General features: G+C 43.8%; 1 protein-coding gene across 4 annotated transcripts in view; it reads right to left on the bottom strand.

The window, feature by feature from the left end:
• Positions 1-11,811: 11,811 nt before the first annotated feature.
• PRELID3A (PRELI domain containing 3A) overlaps positions 11,812-27,026 on the bottom strand; it is a 73,356-nt gene continuing 58,141 nt past the window's right edge. The window contains exons 6-7 of one of the 4 annotated variants that reach the window (XR_012780040.1): positions 25,131-25,243; positions 11,812-18,134 (exon numbers count right to left, since the gene is read on the bottom strand). Coding sequence is in view for 2 of the 4 variants with exons in the window: in XM_075532661.1 (XP_075388776.1) it covers positions 25,190-25,243 (54 nt within the window). In the remaining 2 variants the exon portion in view is untranslated. Of the gene's footprint in view, positions 18,135-19,219; positions 25,244-27,026 lie in introns of those variants that run through there. The other 3 variants (XR_012780041.1, XM_075532662.1, XM_075532661.1) reach the window with 3 other exon arrangements.

Raw genomic sequence — 27,026 nt, 5'->3', positions numbered from 1 at the left:
TAACAACAACAAGGAGAGACATTAAAACCCAATCTCACTGCCACTGAGTTGACCCTGATTCAGAGCAACCCTGGAGGACAGGGTAGAACTGGCCCCTATGAGTTTCCCGAGACTGTAACTGTTCACGAGAGGGGAAAGCCTGTCTAACCTACTGCTTAGCAGCCCAGCCCATAACCAGGGCTCCTCCAGGACAGAGAGAAGTGCTGTTAAAATGATCTTTAACTCTATCTGAATTCTTACCAGAGCTGCAAGTTGCCTTAATAAACATGAGCAAAAAAGTACCTCTGGCAGCAGACTGCTCAGGTTCAAATCCAGGCTCTCTAACTTATTGACTATGTGACCTTTGGCAAACCTGGACCTCTCTGTGCTTCCAAAGACTCACTTTAGGGAAGGCATAAGCCAACTTTCTTTATTCCTCACTGCTTTGAAGATGAAATGAGACATCCATCTGAAATGGTTCCCTTGGTTCTCAGAACTCCACAAATGCTATGGATTATTGTTATAAGATTATGAATGATTTTTCCAAGGGTAGTGCAGAGATTAACATCAGTGCTAGTTCTTTCTGACAAAATATAAATCCAAAATTCTGAATAGCAGGGTCTGAACGGGTATGCTGTTGACAGCCTCTTGCTTTTCTCCCATCACTTGTCACAGTAAATCTAATCAGAAATGCTGGGCTCGGGCCTGCAGCCAAGCCACTCGCTGGCAGTGTGCAGGACCTCAGGTTGCTGCCAGGCCAAGGGGCAGCACTGTGGCAAGAGGAGACTCCAAAATGGCCCCTGCCCCCCCCACCCCACCCCTCACCTCCCTGATCATTCTCACAGTCGGTGTGAAAGGTCAGAATCCAAATTTTTTTTCACCTGGTGAAATGATGAGGCCCCATTCCCGTTGTGTTGGTATCATCAGAGCGCCACAGCCACGTGGGGTAATTGCTGTCTCCGGGTTAATCCTGCTCAGTTCAAACATTTTCACAGACGGAATGACTGTCTGCCAGGCCCTGGCGAAATGAAACCCGGGCTTTCTACCTAGGTGGAGTTTGAGGCGATTCAGCCCATTTGCTTCCACTGAAGAGGCTACCTCAGAGAAACAGGAAATAAAAACATTCCGGGCGCCAATGACATTGGGTTTCTCGTTTTCTTCCTTTCTTCTTGCCCTTCCCTCTTTCTCTTTTCTTCCTTCCCTCCATTTGCTCACGACTTCCTTCTTCCTGTCTACCTTCACCTTCCATCTTCCCCTCCTGCCCTCCTCCATTTCCCCACCCCCACCTTTCTCCTTTCCTTCCCTGCATTTCCCTTCAGCTTCCCAGTCTCCCTCCTTCGCTCTCTCCCTTCCCTCCTTCCCGCCTTCTTTTGATCCAGTGATTTGTACTCCTTTCTTCCTCTCATCCCACCCCCCCACCCCCACCCCACCCCCTCACTGGAGAAACATCAGTTCCTTGTGGCGCTGGTTTCTTGGCGCCAGACCCTGTTCTCTGTGTGTTCACAAGTCTGCGTCCTGTGTCCTCACAAGTCTGTGTCCTGTGTCCAAACATAAGACAGACATATGATCAGGACTGGACAGAAGACAGGATTTGACAGGTGTTCTGCATCCCAAATCTCCAGGAGGCAAAGGTAAAGTCAGGCTTCTGCCTTCAAGGTTATGTCTCCCGTTGTAACAGCATCCCACAGAGGCTGCTCCCAGCAGGTTCCCACCACCAGCCTGGCAGCCTTTCCAGCTGGCTGTGGCTCCCACCTCCTGTGGCCTGCTGCCTGCCTTCCTCCAGCTCCAGGAGAATTGATGCAGCAGTGGCAAGAACAACAACAACAAAAAATCCCCAGGAGTTGACAAGAAGGGAGGCTGCCTTGCTCCAGAGAAGGCCCCCTCACCCGCCTACATATTATTGAGATGCATGTTCTCATCCCTGTGGCTGAGCAAGAACCACACCCTCCCTAAACGCAGTGCCTTCAAACAAGGACCATCATCACATGGTTGCTGGGAGGCCGCTGGGTCGTGCTTGGAGTCTCCCATGAGTTGGCAGTCACATGGGAGCTGGGGTGGGGGCCTCTGGTGACTCCAGTGCCTACACGTGCACTCAGAGGGCTGGCAGCTGAAGCTGGCCGTTAACTGGGTGCTCAGCTGGGCTGTTGGCTGGAGTGTCTCCACGTGGCCTTTCCAGGTGGCTCAGGCTTCTTTCAGCATGGTGTCTGGGTGCTGAGAAGTGTCCTGAGAGGTAGCATGTGGAGGCTGGACATTCTAAGGGTGAGCACTCAAGAAGAAGCATTTGAAGGGATTTTGCAGAAGCTGTGAAGTGCTTTGGGGGAGGGAAGGGGTTGCCCAAACTAGATGTCACATTGTGTCATTTTCTCCATAATCTGTTGGTCAAAGAGGTCATGAACCCATCCCAATTTAAGGGGAAAGGGCATAGACTCTATCTTCCTATAGGTAGCCTGTCAAGGAATTTGGGGGTCACATACGAAGACTGGGAGACCCTGGGTGGCACAAATGGTTTAGGACTCAACGAATCGAGAGGTTGGCAGTTGCACCCCTCGGAAGAAATATCTAATGGCCTGCTTCTAGAAGCACACAGCCCTGAGAATCCTGTGACGTGTAGTTTCTCCCCGGCACCCAGGGGGTCCTCAGGAGCCAGAACCAACATAAAAGCAACGGGTTGGGTTTTTGTTGGTTTTATTTGTTTGAGCTATTATTAAAATGACTAGTATGAAATTATACGCGTATTGTGTTTAACTCTGAAGACTCTGATTATGCTGAAGTTGAACAAAACCGTCTGTCTCTTCTATGAACACCAGCCACTGGAGGTAAAGGGGGAGGGTCAGAGAGGAAGAATGAATGTCACACTCCCGTCTTTATGTTTCAGTTGTCCTTAGAGGGCACAGGGGACGAACCCGATGTCTTCGATATGATTTGAGCCTAATGATGTGCTAGCATGATGATGGTCAGCCTGAAAAGTGGTTTTAAATAATGTGATCCAATATTTGAAAAGTTGACGATTTCACAACTAATTTTATATTCTCAGCATCTCAGTTACAAACAGAAAATCTGACCTTAAAAGCCTTGAATTTCCTCAAGGCAACAACAGTCTGGCGCTAGAATGTGAATGTCCCCTGTGGATGAGCTGACACGTGCCTGTTAATCGCAGTCCCCATCTATCCCTATTGCCCCAACACAGAGGTCGACTACAAGTAGCCATTATCTATGTGGCTAAATAGGTAAGTTGGTTTGGATTGGGTTGCTAGTTTTTCCTTTTTGGTTTTTGCTTACTTTTGATTTTTTTGGGGGGGGGTCAGGAAATCATGTGTATTTTGGTACCATGTCTTCCAAAGTAAGAAAATAAAACCCAGTAAGCCAAGAAGGCCAAATAGTCTAGATTAAAGATGAAAGGCGGACCCCTGGTGGTGAAGTGGATCATGAGTTGGGCTTCTAACTACAAGAACGGAAGTTCAAAACCACCCACCATTCCACAAGAGAAATATGACATTTTCTACTCCTGTAAAGATTTACAGCCTTGGAAACCCACAAGGGGCAGTTCTATACTCTGTCAAAAGGTTGCTATATGTCAGACTTGGTTCCAGGGTAGTGAGTTTTTTTTTCTCACTGATATAAATCATTTTTTGAAAAAACCAGTCAGTATTGTTTTTAATACACATCAAAGAAGGTCCACATTAATTGTTCACACACCCCTGCCACCTTCTTTATTCCCTTGCCGCCCACTCTCCCTTCTTCTTCTGTCTGGTCTTTCATCTCTTTCTTTTTCTTTCAAGGGTTAGCCAAGGAGTGGGAAAGTCTGACTAATTCTTAACCAAAAGACTAAATTGGTTTTATTGTTGGTGTTATTACTTGGGTTAAATTTTTTTCTTTTCTATTCTACTATAGGTATTTGTAATGAAACCCAGAAAAATAGGTAAACATTTGGCACATCAAGACGCTATCCTTGCTCAGTAGACTACAAGCATTAAAGGTAACAGAGGTAAATACCACAGTAATAACAATAACATACAAGTATAGATAGACAGACAGACAGAGAGAGAGATACAAAACCACAAAATCTGAGCAGTTGTGGGAAGGAGAATGGGACTAGCCCAGGAATAAATATAGGCTTGCCAGAGAATAGTTCTACATACATATTAGCATATACTACAAATATGTCCATGAATATAATAGTGCATCTAGGAGGCAAATTTATGAAAATGTCTCAGCTATAACAAAACCCCTTGAGGGAGTGTGTCCTGAACATTGGGGATCAGGAACACAGCTCTTAGGGACCTCAAGATCAATTGGCACAAAATAGCTCACAAAGAAAATGCTCTGTAGCCAGCAGGTCTTCAAAAGCTAGTGAGTAGCAAACTAACGGACAATTCTTGGTCTCACTCTGTCTGGAGCAAATAACAGTGAAGAAAATCAAGATGCCTGGAAACAATTAGTCCAAATCAGTAATGGACTATGCGTACCTCAGCCTCTATGATGCTAAGATCAGAAGAACTAAATGGTGCCTGCCTATCACAACCGGCTGCTCTGAAAGGGATCATGGTACATGATCCTACATTGAGTGGGGAGTAATATGGAAGAAAACACAATCATACTACTACTACTAATAATAATGATAATAATAAAAGACGAGGTTTACTGGTTAGGTCGACTAGTGAGATCCCCACTGCTATGGTCCTTCATCACCCTTCAGGTCTGGAACTGAATTCAACCCCCTGACACCATCTTTAGCTGAAAAATAGACAGGTTCATAAAGTGAACCTGATGAAAATAAAAGATTGCAGCCTTCAGTATGGATTACAACTCAATGTCAAGAAGACACATATCCTCACAGCTTGATTAATAGGTAGCATGATAAATGGAGAAGTTTGTTGTTGTTTTATTTGCTGTTATTTGTTGAAGTTGGCAAGGATTTTCATCTTGATGGGATCTATAATCAATGCTCATGGAAGCTGCAGTCGTGAGATCAAACGGCGCATTGCATTGGATACATTTGGTGCACAAGATGTCTGTAGAGTGCTAAACAGCAAGGATGTTACTTTGAGGACTAAGGTGCACCTTACCCAAGCCATAGTATTTTAAATTGCCTCATAAGTATGTGAAAGCCGGACATTGAATAAGGAAGGGTGAAGAAGAATTGATATGTTTGAATTGTGGTGCTGGAGAAGAATATTGAAAGTACCATGGACTGCCAAAAAAGCAAACAGATCCGTCTTAGAAGAAGTATGGTCAGAGGGCTCCTTAAAGGCAAGGATGGTGAGACTTCCTCTCACATACTTTGGTCATGTTATTAAGAAGACTAGTCCCTGGAGAAGGACATCATGCTAGGTGAAGTAGTGGGACAGTGAAAGAGGGGAAGCCCCTTAACAAGATGGATTGACACAGTGACTGAAACAAGGGGCTCAAGCTTGGGAACAATTAGGAGAATACACAGGGAATCCAGGATGGATGATCCCTTCAGGACCAGGGGTGTGAGGGGCGATGCTGGGAGAGTAGAGGGTGAGTGGGTTGGAAGGGGGGAACCGATTACAAGGATCCACATGTGACCTCCTCCCTGGGGGGATGGACAGCAGAAAAGAGGGTGAAGGGAGACACCAGATAGGGCAAGATATGACTAAATAATAATTTATAATTTATCAAGGGCTCATGAGGGAGGGGGGAACGGGGAGGGAGGGGAAAAAAGAGGACTTGATGCAAAGGGCTTAAGTGGAGAGCAAATGCTTTGAAAATGATTAGGACAAAGAATGTACAGATGTGCTTTATACAATTGATGTATGTATATGTATGGATTGTGATAAGAGTTGTATGAGCCCCTAATAAAATGTAAATAAATAAATAAATAAAAATTTTAAAAAATAAAGAAGGCCCCCCAAAAAGTTTTTAAAATATTAGGAGAATAATGCAGGCCTAGGTAGTGCATAGGGTCACTGTGGGTTGCAACTGGCTCAATGGCACCTAATCAGAACAACTACACCAAAGTGAATCATAGCGCTGAGGAAGCACACACTCCTCAGAACCATCGACCATCAAAAGCAAAGAGGCAGCATTTTCCCAAGGCCAAATTCAAAAGGCAGGCAAGGTTAGGAGAGACAGATGAATGAAAACAGGAAGCAGAGTTTCAATGGCATGAGTGACATTACATTGCAGGAGATTGTCATCAATGTCACATAACAAAACGTGTATACATTGTTACGTGCAAAGCTGATTTTCTCTGTAAATCTTAACCCAACTTACAATAAAAAGCTTCTTTAAAAAAAGACATAGACACAGCCAAAGACCTCCTGAACAAGCCTAAAATGATCTCCCAAAGGATTTGGGTGGTTAGCCCTCCCCAGGGAATTCTGTCCATTAGCGCTGGGCGGTTATGGCTGCAATTATATTTCAGGCCAGAAGAGGCAGCAGAGCCCTGGTTACTCAAATGCAGCAAAACTACCAGACAATGGGCAAACAGTTTCATTCCAGGGATGACTAGCGGCTCTATCATATCCATGCCTGGTGTTCAACACTTGGCAGCAGAATCCAGTCCCCTGGGTTTGGATGGGGTCTGTTGCTCACCCATGCTTGGCTTGAGATTGTTCTATGGTATCCACCATGTGGAGTCCTCTCCTTTCTGATGTCCCGAGAAAGCTGTTTTCTCCTTTTTCTCTCTCTGGCCCTCTTCCCAAGAACCCTGGGGTTCACTCTGCTTTCCTCTGGTTAATGTTTCTCAGGCAGTCACTTGGCCTTGGCTCATCTACTGCAGGTGACCATATGCAAGTAACTTTACCGTCCTTGGATGATATTGTTCATGAGCTAGGCTGCGAACTAAGGGTTAAAGGTTTGAGTTCACCCAGAGGTGCCTTCCAAGAAGGCCCTGGTGATATGCCTCTGGAAAAAAAAACACCCCAGCTATTGAAAATAGTTGACTCAATGGCAATTGGTTGCTGGTATTCCTGTAAGTAGAAGACAATAATCTTTAAGCAACCCCTCTTAGATTCATGGGAGGAGGATGGCTTCCTCTGAGAGAACTTCTCAGGACTTCACGGGCTCAATGATCTTACAAAAAATGAGAGAAACGATGAGCCTGATGACAGATGATATTGCTATGCAGGCCCCTTTTCAGGATGCTCAAGTTTCCAGGTCTTTCCCTGACTCACAGTGGAGCCCTGTGAGGTTCCAAATGGAAGGGCACCCTTGCTCCCCAGACCTGGGGCCTCGTAGCTGAGAACAGTCATGATGAGAAAGAGGATCCAAGGGGGAAGTCCAGGGGCTGCTTCACTAGTCTCTGTGCCAAGCACACAAATGTTTTGGCAGGAAATTTCCCTTCAAGTGTGTTCTGATTTTTTGAAGGAAATATTTTTCTGAACCATTTCCTCAGGGGAAACCACTCAACTACCTCAGGAAGGAAGATTTTTCTCCTTCTGAGCTTGCCAGGCTGTGCTGACTCACAGAGGAGGTATGACTAGCAGGTAATGAAATTGATTTCCAGACTCCTATGTCAATCAACAAGTGCTCGGCTGCTAAGCGAAACGTCTGCAGTTGGAATCCCCAGCTGCTCTGCAGGAGAAAGCTGTGGCTGGCTGTGGCTGAAAAGATGACAGCTTTGGAAACCCAATGGGGCAGTTCTCCTCTGTGCTCTACAGTCGCTTTGAGTTGGAATGGACTTGAAAGTGATAGAGCTGATCTTTTTTCCCATGAAAATCAGCTTGCACGAATACATGTGCATTCAAGGATGTGTTTGTGTGTCTGCTTTGGCATGCATTGTCTGTGTGTATGCATGCAGGCTCAGGCAGCATAAAGAGATCACCTGTAGAGAAAAACAAAAGTAATCTATCTTCTCATGGGTCTCTCATAACTGACGGTCCACTGGCATCCACCGCCACAAAGACCAGAGGCCACTTCATGCCATGTGTCCACATGGCCATTGCTGCTTGAGGCCAGTCACCAGGGAGGCAAGTCAGACTGGCCTCGCCAACCTACCACCCACCTTACTTAGCCTCCTTAGACCTTGCGCGAGCAGGCGCTTCAAACGTTTTAACATAAAGAGTTCTGAGATTGACTGAGGAAATTATTTCATTTGACAAAACACGAAGCTTTGAATTTAAAGATTTGGGGCAAGTGTCCTCCTGAGAGGGGAAGCAGGACGGGGCCATGCTCCCTTCCGGCATGCACGGGGGTTGCTATGAGTTGGAACCCACTTGTTGAGCACCTGCCAGCAACAACAACAACCAGAAGTTGTCCAAGCTTCTGTGGCCTCGCCTCGGAAATGAGACTATTAATACTGCCTCCTTGAAAGAACTCAAGGCATGTACAATTGGTTGATAGGTGTTTGGAAAGTGAGTACATTAAGTGGACCGACGACATTGATAAGACAATAAGAAACTGAGAAGGCTTCTTTAACAGGTGCTTTCACATCTGGAACCAGTAGATTCCTTCCTTCTTCAGCTCTTGCCACCTTAATCAACTCCCACACTTCCCAGGCAGCTCGGGGAATTAAATGTTCAGTCTTATCCTATTATAAGCCTCGGCCTCAGAATCACAGGCTTTACCTGAGGCTTGAGGAGCTATACCAGGAGTGAGGGAAAGTAGCCTGTCTTTTCTATTGCTCTTCTATCGCTCCCTCTTCCCTAGCCCTTCCCTGTCTCTGGGCCTGCCTTTCCTCCCTAGAGCATTGGCCTCTGGGAGAAAGGGACGGAAACAATGAACACAGTCATACCTGACCAGGCCTCTTACCATGCCGTCATCCAACTCTCTCTGGGAAGGGCCTCCACGAAGTCCTCTTATGTCATCTCACAATAACTTGTTAGATGCTATTGAGTGAGCTCCTGACTCATAGCAAAAGTACACACAATAGAATGAAACACTGCCTGGTCCTGCACCACCTGGTCCTGCACCATCCTCACAATGGTCCTTCTGTGTTAGCCCACGGTTGCAGCCACTGTGTTAATCCATCTTGCTGAGGGCCTCCAGTTATTTCATATGTCTATGGATAATGGGAAGGGCCCACAAGGCCCACTGGCTTTTATGATAAGCCGTCAACTCCTATCCACCTTGGCATCCTCCAAAGTCTCTGAAAGCTGCAGCCCCTCCCACCCACTGGCAGCCCTCTTGGACAGGATCTCCTCAACACTGCCACAGACACCTCCAGGACTCACTTGATCCTTGGGAAGCTCCCTTAGCCTTAGGACACCACCTGCTGGGACTGTGGCTTTGCTGCCTCTCCTGGTTCATTTTCTCTCTCAACTGCCCTCCTGGAGGACTCCAGCCACCCTTCTCCTTACAGCAGGAGACAGATATTGGTCTCTATGTTTTTGCATATGGCCAGCTTTCTAGGGACAGATCAGCCTCTCCCAAGAATTTGGGTGCACCAGAGTGAGCATGCCCACAAGCCTGCAAATGTTAAGAAGGGGGCTATTCATAGCAAAATCAGTAGTTTGGAACCCACTAGCTGTTCCTCTGGAGAAAAACTGCGGCTGTGTGCTTCCATAAAGATGTCCAGCCATGGAAACCCCCTGGAGAGGGCCATGATGAGGAGGAATGAGCTCTACAGCAGTGGGATTTTGAACCTGTGTATGTAATCCCACCTGGGCAGAGATTTTCTTTGTGACATTAAAGAGGCTGGGTCAGCATAGCCTGTACCTTACACCAATCACTTGGCAGATACAAAAGGAGTCAATTCAACACTGAAGCAAACCAACTCCAAGGGAAGAAGGCAGCTGCCATGCGGAGAGCTCCAAGGACCACCAACCATGGAGGTTATTGAAGCCAAGACAAGAATACCGCCCCCAGCCCTCAGCCCCCAGGAATGGACAAAGAGAGCCTGCCCGTCAAGCTAGTGCACTGACATGATGGTGTCAGCCGCAGGTGCTGGGAGAACATTGATTTTGATTTGTTAAAGGCACCCACTTGCGGTATGTGTGTGATGTCAGTGTGTGGAAACTATGGCAAGCCCCCTCCCTGCCTCACAGCAGCAAAGCCTCAGCATTACAACCCCGTGCCTTCTGTGCCTCTTGCCAGCTGTGAGAGGGCAGGAAACGCCTTTTGCTTTTCTGCTCCTTGTTTGCGACCTCCCTCTGAGGCAGGGAGCAGAGGATGTGAGGTTGGAACCTGTTTTGTTTCATCACTACCCTTTGCCATCTCTCTGGACACGGTCATGTGCTCCTCAGCAGTGCTTGGCCCTCTCTTTCACCAAGCCATGTGCTCTTTAAAACACACACAAACACACACACACACCTAATGTTCACATTTTGAGGCACATTTGTCTTTAATTCACTAATGATACCAGAAATTATTCAAAGTCACTTTACCATCTGAAAAGAAATCTCTGTGGAACCAGCTTGGTACTTACTTATTAAGTGCCAGGCCTTGGGACTCCCTCACTGGACAAAAGAGGCAAACATCCGCCTTCCCTCAAGAAGCTTCCATAAACAGAGGCATTCAAACCCTTCATAGGGAATGTGTTTAAAGTCCAACTTACGCAAAAGCCGAAAAAGAGGCTGATGTGAGGGGTTTCACACACACACGTTCATATATGACTTCCGTTGCAGCGACAAAGTGCAGTACTCTTGCAGGAGACACTATTCGTTGGAGATAAATCACTTTATTTCCCTATGAGCTCTTTTTTTTTTAAAAACATTTTATTAGGGGCTCATACAACTCTTATTAAAATCCATACATATACATACATCAATTGTATAAAGCACATCTGTACATTCTTTGTCCTAATCATTTTCAAAACATTTGCTCAAGCCCTTTGCATCAGGTCCTCTTTTTCCCCTTCCTCCCCGCTACCCCCTCCCTCATGTGCCCTTGGTAATTTATACATTGTTATTTTGTCATATCTTGCCCTATCCGGAGTCTCCCTTCCCCCGCTTCTCTGCCGTCCATCTCCCGGGGAGGAGGTCACATGTGGATACTGTGTTTGTTAACACCACTTCCTTACCCCCCTACTCCCCCACCTCAAGTCCTCCCGAATTGTCGGTCCCATTGTTTTTCCTCCAGATAGTTCATCCAGCCTTCCTATTCAGACAGACCTGTGGAGACACTAACATACAAAAAAACAAGACAGAGGAAAACAAAGCAACAGTATACAACCAGACAACAAAAACAAACCACTGACAAAGAACAAAACACTTGACTAAAGAAAAGCTTGTAGTTAGTTCAGGGATCACTTGCTGGCCCTTAGGAGCATTTTCCAGTCCAGTCTGTTGGGGCACCACGCCCTGGCCCCAAAGTCCACTTTCAGCATTCCCTGGGGACCTTGCCACTCTATTCCCTTGCTGTTCCGCTGCACTCCCCCAGTGCTTTGCCTCGGTGTGGTGGGATCTGGTCAGATGCAATTCTCACACTGTGTCTCCGGTGCTGTACCCTGTATGGCCCTTAGTCACTGAGGGGCATCATTTCTCGTAGTGGGGCCAGCCATGTTGTTCTCTCTATGGACTGGCTGCTCTACTCAGGAACATCATCCTCACGGCCTGGTGGGCCAGGCTGTGTTCCACTTTCTCCTCCTGCCCCTTCATCTGCTCCCCTGTGCTCTGATCAGATATGTCCATCTCCCGGAGCTGCAGAGTCAATGTCTTCCTTTGGAACAAATTCTTTTGGGGGGAGGGGCAGGAATCCACTTAATTTATGGTGCTGGAGCCAGCCTCCCAGACCTCTCCACTGGTTCCCTACTCCCTACCGGGATATTGCATTCACACCTTGCAGCACTGGGTTGAAGTCTGGTCCCACTTTCCCTGTGGAGACAAACAATACCCTCCCCTTGGGTGGGTTAGTGCCCCATGCCCCCACTCCCCTTTTCTTCCTCATATTTATCCTTTTGTTTTCCTTTCCCTCCCTCCCCCCCAGTTGTCTACCATGTGCATCCCTGGTTTTGATCTGGTCTCTGCCATGCTACACAGACTTCACCCCACAAAAGTTTGTATACAGTAGTTTTTTCCCCTGTGCCACTTTTGCATTTTTTTAATACTTACCTCAGCGGGCTCATGTTGTACTTGTCCTTTTGTGCCTGACATACTTTGCTTAGCATGATTTCCTCCAGTTCTTCCCATGCCACTATGTGCCTCATATGTTCATCACTGCTTTTTAGTGATGTGTACTACTCCATTGTATGTATATACCACAGTTTTTTAATCCAATCGTCAGTTGATGGAAATTTGGGTTGCTTCCAGCTCCTTGCAATTGTGAACTGTGCCACAATGGACACTGGAGCACAGGTGTCTGGCTTTGGTTTGTTTCTTGCTTTTCTGGGTATATGCCCAGTAGGGGGATTGCTGGGTCATATAGTAACTCTATTTCCATCTGTTTTAGGTATCGCCAGATTGATTTCCATAGTGGCTGTACATACTTACAGGCCCACCAGCAGTGGATGAGAGTTCCTGTCTCCCCACAGCCCCTCCAACAATTGTTGCTTTCTGATTTTTTGAATTGGGCTACCTTTGAGGGTGTCAGGTGGTAGGTACCTCATTGTTGTTTTAATTTGCATTTCTCTTATAGCTAAAGATCGGGAACATTTTCTCATATGTTTGTTGGCCATTTGGATTTCTGTCCCTGTGAAATTTCCGTTCAAGTCCTTTGCCCATTTCTCAAGTGGGCTGTTGGTTTTTTTCTTTTTGGAAGCTAGCAGAGTATTATCAATTTTAGTAATAAGGCCTTTGTCTGATGTGTCATTGCTAAAGATGTTTTCCCAGTCTGTGGACTCTCTTATTACTCTCTTGGTGAATTCTTTAGATGTACACAAGTGTTTTATCTTCAGTATATCCCATTTGTCGATTTGTGCCTCCTCTGTGTTTGTGTCCTTCCCTATTTCTGATAGCCTGTGTATTCCCTGTGCCAAAGTTCTCAAGTTGGTCGCAATTCCCTCATTGATGGCCCTAATAGTTTGGTTTTAACTTCAAGGGCTGTGATCCACCTTGAGTTTATTCTTGTGCATGGAGTGAGATAAGGCTCTTGCTTCATTTTTCTGCAGGCAGATGTCCATTTTTTCCAGCACCACTTATTAAAGAGGGCATCTGCTTCCCATTTGATATTTTTGGGGCTCTTATCAAAAATCACCTGTCTGTATGCTGATGCTCTTATTTCTGGGTTTTCAGTTCTTTTCAATTGGTCTGAATATCTGTTATTGTACCAATACCATGCAGTTTTGAGAACTGCGGCTGTATAGTATGTGCCACATTCAGGTAAAGCAAGCCCTCCCACAGTGTCCTTCTTCTTGAGGAGTCCTCTGCTAATTATGGGCTTCGTCCCTCTCCATATGAAATTGGTAATCAGTTTTTCCATTTCTTTTAAGAAAGATGACGGTAATTGTATCGGGATGGCATTAAACTTATATAGTGCTTTTGGAAGAACTGACACCTTGACTATATTGAGCCTCCCAATCCAAGAGCATGGGATATTCTTCCTTTTGTTGAGGTAGCTCTTGGTTTCTTGTAATAGTGTTCTATAGTTTTCCCTGTATAGATCTTTTGTTTTTTTTTTTTCAGTCAGGTGTATCCCTAGATATTTCAATTTGTGTTTGGCTATTGTGAAGGGTACCACGTTTTTGATCTCTTCTTCTGTGGTCTTATCTGATGTGTATAACAGTTCGATGGACTTCTGTTTGTTGATCTTGTATCCTGCCACTCTGCCAAACTCCTCTATTGCTTCCAATACTCCCCTGTGGATCTTTTGGGGTTTTCCATATATAAAATCATATCATCTGCAAATAACGATAATTTCACCTCTTCCTTCCCCAGACAAATGCCTTTGATGTCACTTCTTTGCCTTGTGCTGTTAGCTAAAACCTCCAGCACTATATTAAATAGGAGTGGGGACAAGGGGCATCCTTGTCTGGTCCCCTTTTTCAGTGGGATTGTGTTAGTCTTTTCTCCATTGACTACCACCTTGGCTGTTGGTTTTTCATATATAGCTTGTATTGTCTTGAGGAACTTTCCTTCCATTCCTATCTTCGCAAGTGTCTTAAACAGGAATTGGTGTTAGATGTCGAATGCTTTTTCAGCGTCTATTGATATTATCATGTGGTTCTTGTAGTTTTTCATGTCAATATGATGAAGAATACTAATAGTCTTTCGTATGTTGAAAGATCCCTGCATCCCTAGTATGAATCCCACTTGGTTGTGGTGAATTATTTGTTTTATATACTTTTGTATTCGGTTAGCTAGTATTTTGTTAAGGATTTTTGCATCAATGTTCATTAGGGATATTGGTCTGTAGTTCTCGATTCTTGTGGGATCCTTGCCCGGTTTGGGTATCAGAGTTAAACTAGCTTCATAGAAGGAGTTCGGGAGTTTGCCATCTTTTTCTATGTTCTTGAAAAGTTTGTGTAGGATTGGTGTTAGTACTTCCCTGAATGCTTGGTAGAATTCTCCAGTTTAGCCATCTGGTCCAGGGGATTTTTTGGTTGGTAATCTCTTGATACCCTTTTCTATTTCTTCTGTTGCGATGGGTCTGTTGAGATTCTTGATGTCCACCGAGGATAGTCTAGGGAATTGTTTTTCCAGGAATTTGTCCATGTCTTCCAAATTGTTGAATTCATTGGAATACAATCCTTCATAGTACTGTGTATCTATCCTTTTGATTTCATTAGGGTCTGTTGTAATGACCCCTCTTTCATCCCTTATTCTTGCTATTGAGATTTGTTCCCTCCTTTCTTTGGTTAGGTTTGCCAATGGTCTATTGACCCTGTTTATCTTTTCAAAGAACCAACTTTTAACGATATTATTTTTTCCATAGTTTTCTTATTTTCCCTCTCCTGGATTTCAGCCTGATTTTTATAATTTCTTTTCTTTTACTGTTAGTAGGATTGTCCTGCTGACTCTGCTCGTTTTTGTGAATTTTTGCCAGAGTATCCGTCATGAGTCTCTCTTCCTTTCTCAGGTGTGCATGTATTGCTATGAACCTTCCTCTGATGACTGCCTTTGCTGTGTCCCATAAGTTTTGGTCCGTCGTGTGCTTATTTTTGTTGGTTTCTAGAAATTTCCTGATTTCATCTCTGCTCTGCACCAGTACGCACTCCTTTTGCAGTAGAGTTATTCATCCTCCAAGTATTTGCTCTTATTTTCTTTGTCTTCCTTTTGTTGATTTCCAGTCTTATGGCACAGTGATCAGAGAGGTCTGTATTATTTCAATGTGCTTAAATTTATGTAGATTTTCCTTATGCCCCAGCATGTGGTCTATCTTCGCATATGTGCCATGGGGACTTGAAAAGAATGTGAATTTTTTTTATATTTGGATGAAAAGCTCTGTAAATATCTATCAGGTCAAATTGTCTAATTGTGGAGTTTAGCTCTCTAGTCTCCTTGTTGAGTTTCTTTCCCTGTGATCTATCTTTCTCACTGAATGGTGTGTTGAAGTCACCCACTATAATTGTCGAGTCTGTGATTTCTTTCTTAATCTTTTGGAGTGTTTGGTTGATGTATTGAGCTGGTCTCTCATTCGGGGAATATATGTTTACAATGCTTAGTGGTTCATTGTCTACGATTCCCTTGAGCATTATATAGTGTCCCTCCTTGTCTCTTTTTATGGTTTGCACTTTGAGGTCAATTTTATCCGAGATTAAGATTGCAACCCCTGCTTTTTTTGTATTGCTGTTTGCTTGGTAGGTCCTTCTCGAGCCTTTGATTCTCAGCCTATTTTTTGTCTGTAGCCTTGAGATGTGTCTCCTGTAGGCAGCAGATTGATGGGTTGTGTTTTCTAAGCCAGTCTGCTAGTCTCAGTCTTTTAATGCCTGAGTTCACACCATTGATATTCAGGGTTATTATCTCCATCTGCGGACTCTGTGATGTCATTTTAAACCTTTTGTGTTGGGAGTTTTCCTACTTTCCTTTCATATTAGTGTGTGTATCATTCTTGACTTCTTTCCATCCTTAAGCCATTGCTATCTTGGCGTCTGTTTTCTCTGTTGTCCTCTGGGTGAGGTTGTTCTATGTGACGGTCTCTTATTTATGCTTGGTGAGTGTTGTTCTTCTGCCCATACTGAGTTGGAGAGGATCTTTTGTAAGGCTGGGTTTGTTGTAACGTGTTTTTTGAGTTTTTCCTTGTCTGGGAAGACCTTTACTTCTCCATCGACCTTGATTGATAATTTTCCTGGGTAGAGTATTCTTGGATTTGCGTTGTTTTCCTTCCATTTTTGGAATATGTTACTCCACTCTCTCCTTTTTTTCATAGTTTCAGCTGATAGGTCTGAGCATATTCTTATGTGGAAACCTTTAAATATGATTGCTTGTTTTTCCCTAGCTGCTCTCATGATTTTCTCCCTTTCCTCAAAGTTGGATAGTTTAACTATTATGTGCCTTGGTGATTTCTTCTTGGGGTCCCGTCGTGCTGGTGTTCTTTCAGCCTCCTGGATGGTTGCTTGGTTTTCATTCATTAGGCTGGGGAAGTTTTCCTCCAAGAATTTTCTCGCTATTGTCGCAGATGACTTCTTTGTTGTGTCTTCCTCCGGTAGGCCAATAATTCTAATGTTGTTCTGCTTGATAGCATCAGACATAGCTCTTAGGTTTTCTTCAGCTTCTCTGATGCTCTTATTAGATTTTTGTTCACATTTATTAAAGTCTGCTTGGCTGTCCTCCAAGTCACTGTTGCGGTTCTGATTCCTCCAATGGATTCTCAAGGACCGTGATTCTGCTATTGTTTTTTGTTATCTCCTCACTAAGCTCCTGTATTTCCCTTTGGTGTATGGCTTTTATCTCCTCTATCATTTCTTCTTTTTTCTGTATTGTTTCCCTCATATCCTGTATGACTCCAAGCAGCTTTCTGAGAATTTCTTTGTGTGGAATCTCAATGTCTGCTTCTTCTATGTATGTTGTTATGTTCCGGACATCTTCTGCCTTTGCCTTTTGTTTCTCCTGTTTTTTCATTGAGGTCGTTGGGCTGATGGCTGCTTGCATTGAGTTATTTTAGAAGGACCAGGTGTCATTTTCTAGGCTCTCTCTGGGAGTCTTATAGGAATGCTTCTTCGAACTGCCTACTGCTGGTTTTACTATGGGATTAACCTACCACTTTATCCTTCTGTGGCTTCCCTATCAAGGGAGTGCCCCAGATGGCTGGAAGGTTGCCTGCCTCAGTGATGGAGAGGTTGAACTGAAGTTCCTGCAATTGCTTGGAATGTTGATAAGTGTTGGCTGAGCTGCCTTATACCCCCAGGTACACAGGCAGGAATTCCCTGGTGAGAAGTTTGGCAGAGTATCCCCTGGAGAGAAATAAGGCCTTTCCCTAGCCTTGGGCTATCTATGCAGGGTGGAGCTCGCCTAGGGGGGTGTGGCTCCGTGGTAAATGGCCTAGGGAAAAGGGAGTGTTCTGTAGGTCAGCAGTGGAGTGTGACGGAAGGGGGCAGAAATAAGGAGGAGGAGAAAAATTAAAAAGTAAGACCGTTTAGACTGTGCAGGGGTATAGGGAAACGAGGGAAGCAAAAGCAACTATGTAGCTGAGTCCCACTCCCTGCCTGTGGAGCTGCAAGGGCTTATTCCTCGCCCCAAGCCCCAGCAGCAGCCCGCAGCTGAGCTGCAAGAAGAGTCGCAAGAAAACCGCTGAGCAGCCCTTAGAGAAGTGAGGGGACAGAGAGCAGAGATGTTAACAGAAGCCACAATGTAGCTGAACCCTGATCCCTGCCTGTGGAGCTGTGAGGGTTTGGGTTTAGTCCCTGCTCAGATGACATGGCACGGCAAGGCAAGGCAAGGCAAGCTGTGGCTGTGCCGTGAAAGAGCCCCTGTGCAGCCTTCCAAAGCTGTGTGGGAACAGAGCAGAGATGTAAACAGAAGCAACAATGTAGCTGAACCCCTATCCCTGCAGGTGGAGCTTCAAGGGTCCTGTCCCTGCCCTGAGGCAGGCAGGGGAAAACTGTGGCTGTGCTGAGACCAAGCCCCGTTACAGGCTCCAAATGGTCCCGGCTCCAGCAGATACAGTGGCTGGGCTAAGGTCAAGCCCCAGCCAGTTTCCACTGAGGTAAGCCAAAAGCCCTCAGCTCCACAAAACCCCGTGGGTCTGTGCCTACTTATCTTTATGATGCGCCTCCTGCGATCCAGCAGCGTTGAATTTCCCTCTAAGCAACTCTCCTGGGCTGGATTCTGCGGAGTCCCCCTGGTACATGTCACTCCGTCGCCATCTTCCCGGAAGTCCTCCGAATTTCACATTTTTATCAACTCCAGATTTTCTGGTGCCGTGGAAATGGTCAAACCCTGAAGTTATCACCCCGAGATAATCTTTAAGCGTTAAACCAAAAACCAAACAGAAGTCATCTTAAAGCAAAAAAAAAAGTTTAGCTTAACTTGTTTTTAAAAATGCAAGCCTTTAGTATTTTGCTTTTTTTAAAACTACCTAGATGAAATAAAATTTATAACTGTAACTAAAAAGATTAGATTGGAAACTTATGGGATAGTGAGTTTCTGGTAATGGAGGAGGATCAACTCAGAAAGAGAAAGATGAGACTGGTTGCACAACCTTAAAACTATAATCAATATCACTGAATTATACAAGTGGAAACTGCTACATTTGGCATCTGTTTTGCTATATATATGTATTCTCTACAACAACAAAAATAAATATAGGACCAAAAAAATCATTCACAGAATATGCATGCTATTTATAAATCTAGGCGTAAATGCCAGAAACAGCCCGAATGTTGAAAGTTGTCTCAGGAAAGCAGAGGGTGTGTTGTGGAAGAAGTGAGAGTCATGTGGTCGAAGTGAATTAAATTGGATAACTGGGCTCATTGCATTAAATAAAAAGCAGTATAAAATACTTAAAATGAAATATAGTGTTTTTTTTTCCTTTCTTTTGGGGAGAACTAAAAAACTCAGTCATCGAGTTGATTCCAACTTATGGTGACCCTATCGAAAAGAGTGCCTGTGAGTTTCTGAGACTATAAACCTTTACAAGAGTAGAAAGCCTCCACTTTTTTCCCAGAGAGAGCTTTCAAACTGCTGACCTTGTGCTTAGCAATCCAATACATAACAGTAAGCCCTCAGAGCTCCTTCCTTTATGGGAGCAGCTTCCCGAAAGTTTTTACAATTCAAAACTTCACTTTTGAAAATGGGAAAGTAAAAATTCACAATTGGAACTAACTTGAAGCTAACAGGGCAGAAGTTTTGCTCCTACATCAATAAATGGTGGTTTCATAATGTAATTATTAAAGAATAACGTTGAAACTAAAAAAATCTCATGATATGGAAGGAATTGGAGAACATTATGCTGAATGAAGTTAATCAAATACAGAAGGACAAATATTGTCTAAGACCATTGTTACATAAAAAATAACATAAAGATTAATATACCAAAAAAAACAGACTTTGAAGTTTACCAGGGGTGAGAGAGGAAGCAAGAGAAAAGTGATAGGGTAGAAGTTACTCAAGTGTCACCTTGAGGAAGGGGAAGATACTATCTGTCTGACAAAGGCAAATGGAAACAAAAAGTGGGGCAGACAAGTTAAAGGGAGGGTTGATAAGCAGTGAAAGTTGGAGAATACAAAAATGATTATCTGATATATAAATTCCTGCCTAATTCATAACAGAATGTTTTTTAAATAAACAAAAGCATCACATCTTCGATAAATAAATGGTGGTTGGAACTCTGCTAGAACAAGCTGTCTAGAATAGGCAGGCTCCCATAGCTACCTTCCAAATTGATTGGGCAAAGACCTACCTACCTCCCCGAAGATGAAAATATATGCACTCTTTTAAACCACTGGGATTACTGGCCTTCAGATTGGCAGGAAAAACAAATCCCAACCTGAAGAGAATACGTTGTTCTTCCTAACCAATCTTAATTTTAGCTCTAATTTGAGAGTTCTCAAAGCTCGCAAGAAGTCCTGGTGGTGTACTGGGTTATGTGACCACAAGGTCAGCAAGCAGTTTGAAACCACCAGCTGCTCTGCAGGAGAAAGATGAGGCGTTCTATGGCCACAAAGATGTACAGTCATGGAAACCTATAGGGGAAATTCTAATCTGTTTCAAATGGTTGCTATACGTTGAAATCCACTAGAGGGCAGTGAATTTGGTTCAGAAAAAGCTCACAGGTAATTTCAAACAGGTTTTAGCTTCCTATATTGGGTTACCTACAAGCACAGTTCACTTCACATACATCCCCTTGGGTGCTGACATTTCAGGGGGAGTTGATCACCTGTATTTCAAAGCATGAACAGATCTGAATAATAATTGATGAGAAGAGAAGTGAAGCTGGGAGAGGGGTGAAGGCACTCTTAATTAAATGGCATGTGAGGAAAATGGTGAAGTAATCTGACAAGAGAGAAGTTATTTAGTAAGATGCCCTAAGTTGGCAAGAAAGAGCTGGAAAATTACTCCATAGGGAGAAGTAGACGAGAGTACAAAACCAGTCACCAAAAGCACAGTATCGTTGAGGCCACACCCAGGCACCTTGGCAGTGCATCACTTGGGCCGGTGTCACTCAGGATGATAATTCAGGATGTTACTTCCCACCTTGGGCAGAGCCAACCTATAATACCCTGGTAGGCTGAATGGCTAGACTTAGGTCTGAGCACTATCGCATGCAGTCCAAAGCCCTCATCCCCTCTAGTCCAAACTGGCTACATGTAGCTCCCTTTTACAATCAGTGAAAGCAGAGACCTTCCTCTCTACCCACCTCCCTCTTCGCTGACAGGGAGAGAGGAGTGAGTGATAAGTTTCCATACTGGCTAAAAATGAGCCAACCCTAGTCATACCACTGTCTTGGAAATCAAACTCCTTGTACACATGAACTTTTGATAGATTCTGGAGTCATTTTGTTTGTGTTGTTTTTACTCATTAAATCTTGTTTTAATGGGTCTTAAAATTCTGTGGCAAAATTTTAGTCAAGGTGTTTTCTATTTAAAAAGTACTGATTTAAAAACTAATAACTTAAAACTGCAACACAAAAAAAGAAACATGGTCCACAAAACATTCCTTTCCTTCTGAAAATTATATGATGCATTGTTTTTATTAATCAGGCTTTTACTATTAAGCTGAAAAGGCCAATTGAGATAAACAGTTCTGAGACCCATCTTCCACCACTGATTAAGACTGGGGTGGCAGTGTTATGAGTAATATTCATTTAGCCTTGTGAGATTGGTTGGCAGACGTAGTGACTTTAGCAGCTACAGCAGCTTTTTTGTTTACTGCCTTGATGATGCCCACACAACTATTTGTATCATGTCTTTTTAAAAATTTTTATTTTAACATTTTATTAGGGACTCATACAACTCATCACAATCCATACATATACATACATCAATTGTATAAAGCACATCTGTACATTCTTTGCCCTAATCATTTTCAAAGCATTTGCTCTCCACTCAAGCCCTTTGCATCAGGTCCTCTTTTTTCTCCTCCCTCCCCGCTAACCCCTCCCTCATGAGCCCTTGATAATTTATAGGTTATGATTTTGTCATATCTTGTCCTATCTGGCATCCCATTCTGTTGTCCATCCCCCAGGGAGGAGGTCACATGTTGATCCTTGCAATCGGTTCCCCCTTTCCAAACCACTCACCCTCTACTCTCCCAGTATCGCCCCTCACACCCCTGGTCCTGAAGGTATCATCTACCCTGGATTCCGTGTGCCTCCAGCTCCTATCTGCACCAGTGTACAACCTCTGCTCTATCCAGACTTGCAAGGTAGAATTCGGATCATGGTAGTGGAGGGGGAGGAGGGGAGGAAGCATTTAGGAACTGGAGGAAAGCTGTATTCTTCATCGGTGCTACTTCGCACCCTGACTCATCTCCTCCCCTAGACCCCTCTGTGAGGGGATCTCCAGTGGCCAACAAATGGGCTTTGGGTCTCCACTCTGCACTTCCCCCTTCATTCACTATGGTAAGATTTTTTTTTTATGATGATGCCTTATACCTGATCCCTTTGGCACCTCATGATCGCACAGGCTGATGTGCTTCTTCCATGTGGGCTTTGTTGCTTCTGAGCTAGATGGCCGGTTGTTCACCTTCAAGCCTTTAAGACCCCAGACACTATCTCTTTTGATAGCCAGGCACCATCAGCTTTCTTCGCCACATTTGCTTATGCACCCGTTTGTCCTCAGCGATCATATCATGGAGGTGTGCAGCCAATGATATGATTTTTTGTTCTTTGATGCCTGATAACTGATCCCTTTGGGACCACGCGATCACACAGGCTGGTGTGTTCTTCCATGTGGGCTTTGTTGCTTCTGAGCTAGATGGCCGCTTGTTTATCTTCAAGCCTTTAAGACCCCAGAAACACTATCTCTTTTGCTAGCCGGGCACCATCAGCTTTCTTCACCACATTTACTTGTTCACCCGCTTTGGCTTCAGCGGTTGTGCCCGGAGGATGAGCATCATAGAGTGCCAATTTAACAGAAGAAAGTATTCGTGCATTGAGGGAGTGCTTGAGTAGAGGCCCAAGGTCCTTCTGCCACCTTAATACTAAATCTATCAGCAAAACGACCCAGAGGAAGATAGTCAAACTCCACCCATACATGGAATTGCCAGGTACTATGTCAATGATGGCAGTATGACCAGACAAGAATTTGGAACCATTTTCCAGCTTCTTGCCAGAATGGTGATCAATTTTCCTTGAGTTCAGCAAACTTGCAAGCAATGTGGGCAGTGGGGCAATCCAACATGGGTGCATAGCCAGCACTGACTTGACCTGGATGGTTCAGGATGATCACCTAATCAGTGAAGCCAACTGCTTCCATTTGTGGGTCATTTTTGCTGTTACCAGCCACATTGCCACAGCGAACTTCTTTGACAGAGACGTTCTTGACATGGAAGCCTACATTGTCCCCGAGCAAAGCTGCACTCAAAGCTTCATGGTGCATTTCAACAGACTTCACTTTAGTAGTTATGTTGACTGTAGCAAAGGTAAACATGTCAGGGTTTGAACACCAGTTTCCACTCTGTCCACAGGGACAGTGCCCAAACCACCAATTTTGTAGGCATATTGGAGAGGCAGGCACAGGAGCTTGTCAGTTGGGCAACTGGGTGGCAGGATTCAATCCAGCGTTTCTAGCAGTGTGGTTCCACTGGCATTGCCATCCTTACAGGTAACCTTCCATTGAAGGCATATTATCACTTGACTTCAGCATGTTGTCACCATTCCCACCAGAAATTGGCACAAATGCTACTACATCAGGGTCATAGCTAATTTTTTTTCTTTTAAGTTTATTATATAGTTAATAAAATTCAATTTTTTCCCCAAAGTTTCATTGGCATATCATTTACATACCATATAACTCAGTAGTTCAATCATTCAATCATATCAAGGAGAATTCTACAATCGTCACCACATCAATTTTAGAACATCGCCTACCCCCATAGTTAAACCGGCTTTAAAGAGAGTTGTGCAATCACAATCCATTCTAGTGCTCCCTCACCCCTCCCATCTCCATCATTTACTCCTGAAATACCTCTCTATCATTCACCTCCCCACCCCTGTTGTCCCTTGTATCATTTATTATCACTATGCATCCACTCCTCCTGTGCCTCACAGCTGGGAGACCCAACAGCAAACAATAAAAAACAAAATTGCACTTAGGTGGTAAGGATATAATCATAATAGTATAAAGACAAAAATACAAATAATGTGTAAGAAGGAAAAGGCCCCCATCAACATTCAAAAAGCCACGGAAGAAATTTCTGTCATGGAACCAGTATGAGACACTTGCCCCCAGAAGAAATCCAGGTTGTGTCTATAGGGTGGTCACCTGAGTATTGAGTTCGATCCAGCATAATCAAGATTACAATGGTCTCTGCCTGATAGTAAGGCTATTTGAGACTCTTGCCTGTGGTAGCCAATTTTTTTTTTTTTATGTAGGTGCTGATTCCTTTACAATTTCCACATATGTAGAGTGGCTTGGTAGAATCCACTTTGTTAACACTAACAAATAGCTGTTTCACATCCAGTGTTTAAGCCAGAAGGGTATGCTCACAGGTCTGACCATTTTTGGAGATAATAGCTTCAAATTCACCAACACCAATGCAGACAGCACAGTCAGACTGTGATGCTTCTGTCATCATGTTTTTCATAAAGTCTCTAGGTCTGGGGGCATCAATGATGTTCACGTAGTACTTGCTAGTCTCAAAAGACTACAGGGAAATATCAATGGTGATGCCAAGCTACTTATCCAAAACCTAGGCATACTTGAAGGACCCCGTCCTTATCTCAGAAGCTTCTTTCTCTGAAATTTTTTATAGTTCTTTTGTCGATCACACCACATTTGTAGATCAGGTGACCAGTTGGGGTGGACTTCCCAGAATCCATGTGTCCAATGACGACGATGATGATATGGGTCTTTCCCATTTTGGCTTAGATTTTTGCGATGGATTTCACTGACACCTGTATTCTGGTGGCCAACTCTGGGGTCATTTTGGTTCAAGCTGAAGGTCTCTGGCAAACATATGCATTAATAAGCGAATCAAAATAAGCAAGCAGTTATTAGAGAAGACTGAAGTCAAACAACCTTCCCTGGCTAGTGAGGGGTAGGAATGCTTGCTTGCACATGCTGAAAACCCATACAAGCTGAAAGCAAGCAAGCAGGCCAGGGAGCGCCTGCCATGCAGGGAGCACAATCCCTAGCTAGGTGAAGCAAGAACCTGATTTAATTCCTTGTAGCTTAAAGATAACTTTTTAACAAATTAAAATGCCAGATCAGTTTCTGGGGATCTGGCCACTGATGGCAGGCACAAGCAAAGGAGTATTTGTGAAACTCCAGGAAATGCTACAAATGACTTTTGTCTTTAGATTCAAACAACCAGGAAATCATGAGGCCCAGCAAAGGATTATATCAAAAGAGGAAGGGGGTTAACTTTCTCCTTGCTATATTGTTCTACAGACACGCAAAATATGAACATGTGAACATATTAAAATTTTAAATTAAAGAGTCCTCGACTATCTAGATTTACAAAGGAAAGCTTCCTTACTACTTACAAGCATGCATTTTAAGAATCAGTTAAGTAACCAAGAACTGAGAACAATTTGCAGAAATAACTGAACTACTTTCTTCAGACACCAGATAAACTATTCAAGTTTTCCTTGAAAATATTTTTCCATGAAATAAGAAAATGAGTAGAAGGGGAAGTGCCTGGAGAGGATCCCTTTCACTACAAACGTCACTGAGAGGTACAGAATAAAGACTAACATACAGTTTCATCTTTTAAAACTCCTCCCACCCACACACATCACACATACAGTGAAGAGAATGCGGAAAGCTATACCAGTTCCTGAGTGCTGCTGTTATCACCATTCATCACAAGGCACACGGGTGCAGGGCCCGTTAGCTTACAGGGTCTTCAGAATTCTGAATTATCCACTCAATTGCAGCCCACCCCTGGAGTAACAGAAAAGATTTCAATGTGACATATAAGAAAATCGGCCCTTCTCATTCCAGACAGCAAGCTGTAGGTCTGTCATTTGAACTGCAGAATGAAAGCATTCAGTTGCAGCCTTTCCATAATTTTTCACTAAAGTTCCTAAACCTTAATAACAATATGGTAAGCAATCAGTGCCTGAAACCCTCTCATTAACAAATGAAAGTGGCACCTTCTCATCCTAGTGCAGTCAGTCTCTATTCAAGTGAGTCTGGTGAAAGGGTCACGATGGTGCTGCCTAACCTCCAGCTGGGAAATCTGAGCTCTGAGTCTGCCATGGGGGAGAACCAGAAGGCCAAAGGAAGGCCAGTGGTCTTCAAACAAGTTTCATAGACATGGATTCAAAGATACTCGATGATCTCTTCAAGACAAGGAGCTAGTGACTGAAATGAACTCCCTCCCCAACCGTTTTACTCAGGGCAGATCACCTGCGGGATGACCTCACCATTTGCAACATCTCCACTGCTATTGGACCTCTGTCGCTGGCATTTTTATGAGGAGCAGTCTCTTCTGAACAGTAACTAAAGCTACAAAGAGTATTCCACTTGTTTGCTAGAAGGATGCAATAATTCTCCATCAAACTTTTAAGATACAGGGAGATAAAAGACAATTAATTTGGCCTGAGTTCATCATATATAGGACCCCTAGAAGTGCTGTGGTTTATTCACTGGGCTGCTAAATGGAAAGTTTGTGGTTCAAACCCACTGGCCACTCCTAAGCAGAGAGATGAGGCAGTGTACTCCCATAAAAATGTACAGTTTCAGAAACCTCATATAAGGTTACTGTGACTTGAAATCAACTCAATGGCAGTGAGTTGAGTTTTTTTTTCTCTCATAAAAGGTCTAATGTGGTTTTGATCAGAGTAATCTCTTCTTACTACTACTAAAACATAATTTTTATTATGCAAAGATGAGTAAGTTCTATCTCACTGCAAGAAAGCTCAGGGGGTTGACAAATCTCACTGATATTTGCCTTTCACTGCTGTATATCTGCCTTTCACTGCTGAACTAAGCTAGATTCCTCCCTCAATCAGGATTTTGTTCCTTAAAAAATAATAGTAATAATAAGGCAGATTGACTCCTTCTATATATTACTAGACTAATATAAGACATTGATGGTCTTCCACTAATTTGTGATTACAGAAGAAAGGGAAATATATTATCCCACATGTCCTAAAAACAAAGAGTCACATCGGACAAGATTTTAAGAAACACAACAGGAGAGAAAGGAAAGGGAAGAGTTAGACCTTGTGGGTCATGGGAATATAGATAGTGTTACCAGAATTAGGTTCTTAGTAATCAAAAGAGAAATATAGGGCATTGCAAGATAATATTATTTAGAAACTCTTGGGAGGAAGAAAAACTAGTCCACCACCATGACCAGCCTAGGATATCACCCCCTCTCCTCCAAAGGTACATTAAACATCCGTAAAGGTTCCTGTATGCATAAGATTCCCAAGAACTTCCATGGGGTAGCAAGGAGTTCTGGAAAATGTAGTCCTGAAATGTTGTCACTGGCTCTGTACATGCTCTATCCAAATCTCCATCTTCATCTCTTGCCCTGTCTTAGTAGGATAAGGCAGAGCAAATGTTTTGCACTGCTTAGTGACATTCCTTGAATTTGGACATCTTCCTTAAGCATCTCCACTCATTATTTCACCTCAAAGAAGGGGAGGGGTTCCCTAAGCAATTTCTAACACTGAGATTGTGCCCACTGCTCCATGATACCTTCAGGAGAATGGGT

Source organism: Tenrec ecaudatus, chromosome 15, assembly GCF_050624435.1.
Source record: "Tenrec ecaudatus isolate mTenEca1 chromosome 15, mTenEca1.hap1, whole genome shotgun sequence".
NCBI lineage: Eukaryota > Metazoa > Chordata > Mammalia > Afrosoricida > Tenrecidae > Tenrec > Tenrec ecaudatus.
Note: the sequence above shows the minus strand (reverse complement) of the source record. Positions and strands in the feature narration are given on the sequence as shown.